The 3,091-nt window shown below is 36.9% G+C and overlaps 1 protein-coding gene across 1 annotated transcript in view; it reads right to left on the reverse strand.

The window, feature by feature from the left end:
• Positions 1 to 181: 181 nt before the first annotated feature.
• LOC107593598 (protocadherin-1-like) overlaps positions 182 to 3,091 on the reverse strand; it is a 168,375-nt gene continuing 165,465 nt past the window's right edge. Inside the window, exon 5 of the mRNA XM_016283376.1 lies at positions 182 to 949. Coding sequence (XP_016138862.1) covers positions 540 to 949 — 410 coding nt within the window. The 3' untranslated portion in view covers positions 182 to 539. The remainder of the gene's footprint in view (positions 950 to 3,091) is intronic.

A 3,091-nucleotide genomic window follows, 5' to 3' on the forward strand; every position in this document is an offset into this window, starting at 1 on the left:
TATATATATATATATATATATATATATATATATATATATATATATATATATATATATATATGTATATATATATATATGTATATACACATATAATAAAAAAAATCAACAAACGAATCAGAATCAAATAGGAATATAACATTTACATTAAATTATCACAAAGACAAAAATTGTCCTTACATTCTTTCATTAGAAGTTTACATGGGGATTGTGTACTTCATTTCATATTCACAAAATGGTTTTCTCTTTTTTTCTGATTATTCTCTTCATATCTGTTTGGCTTCCAGAGCCTCTAACAATGCGCAGGGCTGTATAAAACCCAGAGGGTTTTAAAGGTCTCTAGCTGTTTGGTGTCAGCCATTAGACTTATGGCTGAGGGGATTGGAGATGCACGTCGAGACGTCTGCAAATCGCGGTCTGGTGGTGGGGTAGAATTAGCAGGTGTTTTGACAACGAGGCCTTTTTAATCCTCTCACAGGCATTGCTGATCACAAGTAAATTGGATCAAATGTGGAATCGAACCTAGGTGGACGACAGGTGAATCACAGGTAGATTTCTCTTTTGGAGCCTTGGCTGGAGGGTGTAGTGGCAGGGGCGTAATCGGCTGTCTGACTCAGGGGGATCTCCTCCCTGGGGCAGTCCTTGCTGGAGTCGCCGCCTGTAGAATAGGCACTAGTGTAGGGAGGCAAAAAGCGAATGCTGGCCACTTTGTTGCTCCCGCCTCCGCTCCGCTCCTCTCCGTGAGGCTTAGAGCTGCTGTCAGCCATCAGGCGCTCCTGACCCTCCCTCTCCTGGTAAGGCACGAAGGTGGAGAGCTTGGGCCCGCTCTTGGCACTCTTGGTGTGGTTGGGTGAGGGTTGTCCAGGCATCCAGCAGGAATCCGAGTGGCCGTATTCTGTACACTCATGTGTGCATTTACCCGTCATGGCCACATCAGGTAGAGGCCTCAGATCTGGAACAAAATAGAATATAATGATGAGATCATTTAAATAATAAATATATTTAAAACAATTTGTGCAAAAGGTGCATTTTTCAAGTCTAGGTAAACGTTCTGTTTTCATAGTTTATAATATAATATAATATAATATAATATAATATATAATATTTTAGTTAGTAATATTTCTGAAATATTACTTACAAAATGCATAAGTAATATGCATAATACCTATAATATTTACTAAATAGTGCTGACTCATTAGAGTCACTTCGCAAATCGCAATACACAGGTTGTGCTATTTGCTTGCAATTCACAAAAAAAAGAACCAATTATTAATTATTTGTTTAGGAATTGGGATACACTGATTGCGATGTATGATTTTAATTTCACAAAAAGAACAGATTCATAAGAGTAATTTGTTCAGGAGTTGGAATACACTGGTTGCACCATGTGATTTCAGTTCTCAAAAGAAATCAAGCCATAAGAGTCTTTTTTTCCTTTTTTTTTTTAAAGTTGTGCAATATTCTATTATTGATTACTTGATTCCTATAGTCAACGTTCAAGGAAATTCATCAACTAAACCTGTTCAAATTATAAATTAAACCAATTACAGAACACTTTAAATGTAGCCCTACTATTGAAAAGCATAAATGAGTATTGACATCACAATTTTATTGTGAAGATTTACTTTTGCAGTCAATCAAAGCTTCACAAAAAAACTCTCCAGCCTATTCTCGCCCTTGTTCACTGTAACCAATCAGTGTAATGGATGCTAATCTTCACTATAAAAGGTTGGTGAAGCTGGATGGCATCACAAGAAGCAAAAATAACGGTTTGATCCGCAAAGGTCAAACTCTCTGTCTGGAAAATATAAATGCAAAAGCTGAGCCTAACCTTTCCTCTGAAAGTGACATTAGATTAGTTTGATGGTGTGCATGAGAAAAGGGGGCAGGCATAATGGCAAGTTCTCGAGGGGGAAACATTTATTTCTCTAAATGTCTGAGCTCTATGAAAGGCCTGTGATTTGAGGCAGTGGACAACATTATTTTGTCCCTGGTATTTGACCATTATAGAACACTCTTTACTTATTATAATTTTTTTTTTTCACTTTTTAGTAAATAGATAGATATATAGATAGATAGATAGATAGATAGATAGATAGATAGATAGATAGATATATTCATACATATGAACTAAGCAATAAAACCGACACTAAGAGCCAAACTATATCTGGCCCCTTTTATATTTCGATTTTACTATCACTTAGGGAAGAATATTTAAAGTTGAGGCTCTGACAGACCAATAGAGACCTTCGTCTCTGGCACACAGCACCTGAATCCCTCTCTCTCCTTTTCTTATCTCCTTCCTTCGAGTTGGAGTTAACCTCAAGAGTGTTCCTGCTGAGCCTGAAGGCTGGAGAGCCGGCCCTGCACCACTGGCCCTATCACCAATCACTCCCAATCCGGCTCTCTAGCACTTTTTTTTTCAGCTAATTAGATTCCGCTGGCCCCTTGTCACCATAATAGAATGGAAATTATTTCCAGATGAGTATCTGACATTTGGTGCTGTCTAAAGTAAAGAGGAAAGATGTGTTAAGACAGGGCTCCTTGCATTTTTCAGCTCTTCTCTTCGGTGATGGAGGACTGGCACAAGAGATTTGCTTCTTGTCATTTTCATTCAACTGTCGTGCCCCAGGGGTGTGAGATGGATGGAAATATACATACAAGGTTCAAGCTGTTTTCTCATGAATTCCATGTCCAATTGTGCAGCTGTCAAAATGTCCATTTGACCATTTCATTGTAGGTAAGAATGCCTATTTGACATGCAGGTGGAGGATTTTCATATGAAAGAGTCATAATGATTTGATTAAAATGACAGTAATGAATAAGAATTGTGTATTAGGGGATGAAAATCAAATCTATTATTTGGTATCCACCTCACTAAACCCCTGCTATCAATCAGAGACAATTATTTCCTAATTATCTTCTATTTTATGCAGTTTATGTGTATTCAGAGTAGACACAGTGTTATAAATTGAATACAGATGTCAACTGAGGGAAAGCAAGAGCAATATATATAGCATATATATAGCATATATATACAGTATATATATATATATATATATGCTATATATAGCGTAAATACTGTATATATATA

Source organism: Sinocyclocheilus grahami, unplaced genomic scaffold (assembly GCF_001515645.1).
Source record: "Sinocyclocheilus grahami isolate Dianchi unplaced genomic scaffold, SAMN03320097.WGS_v1.1 scaffold174.1, whole genome shotgun sequence".
Classification (NCBI taxonomy): domain Eukaryota; kingdom Metazoa; phylum Chordata; class Actinopteri; order Cypriniformes; family Cyprinidae; genus Sinocyclocheilus; species Sinocyclocheilus grahami.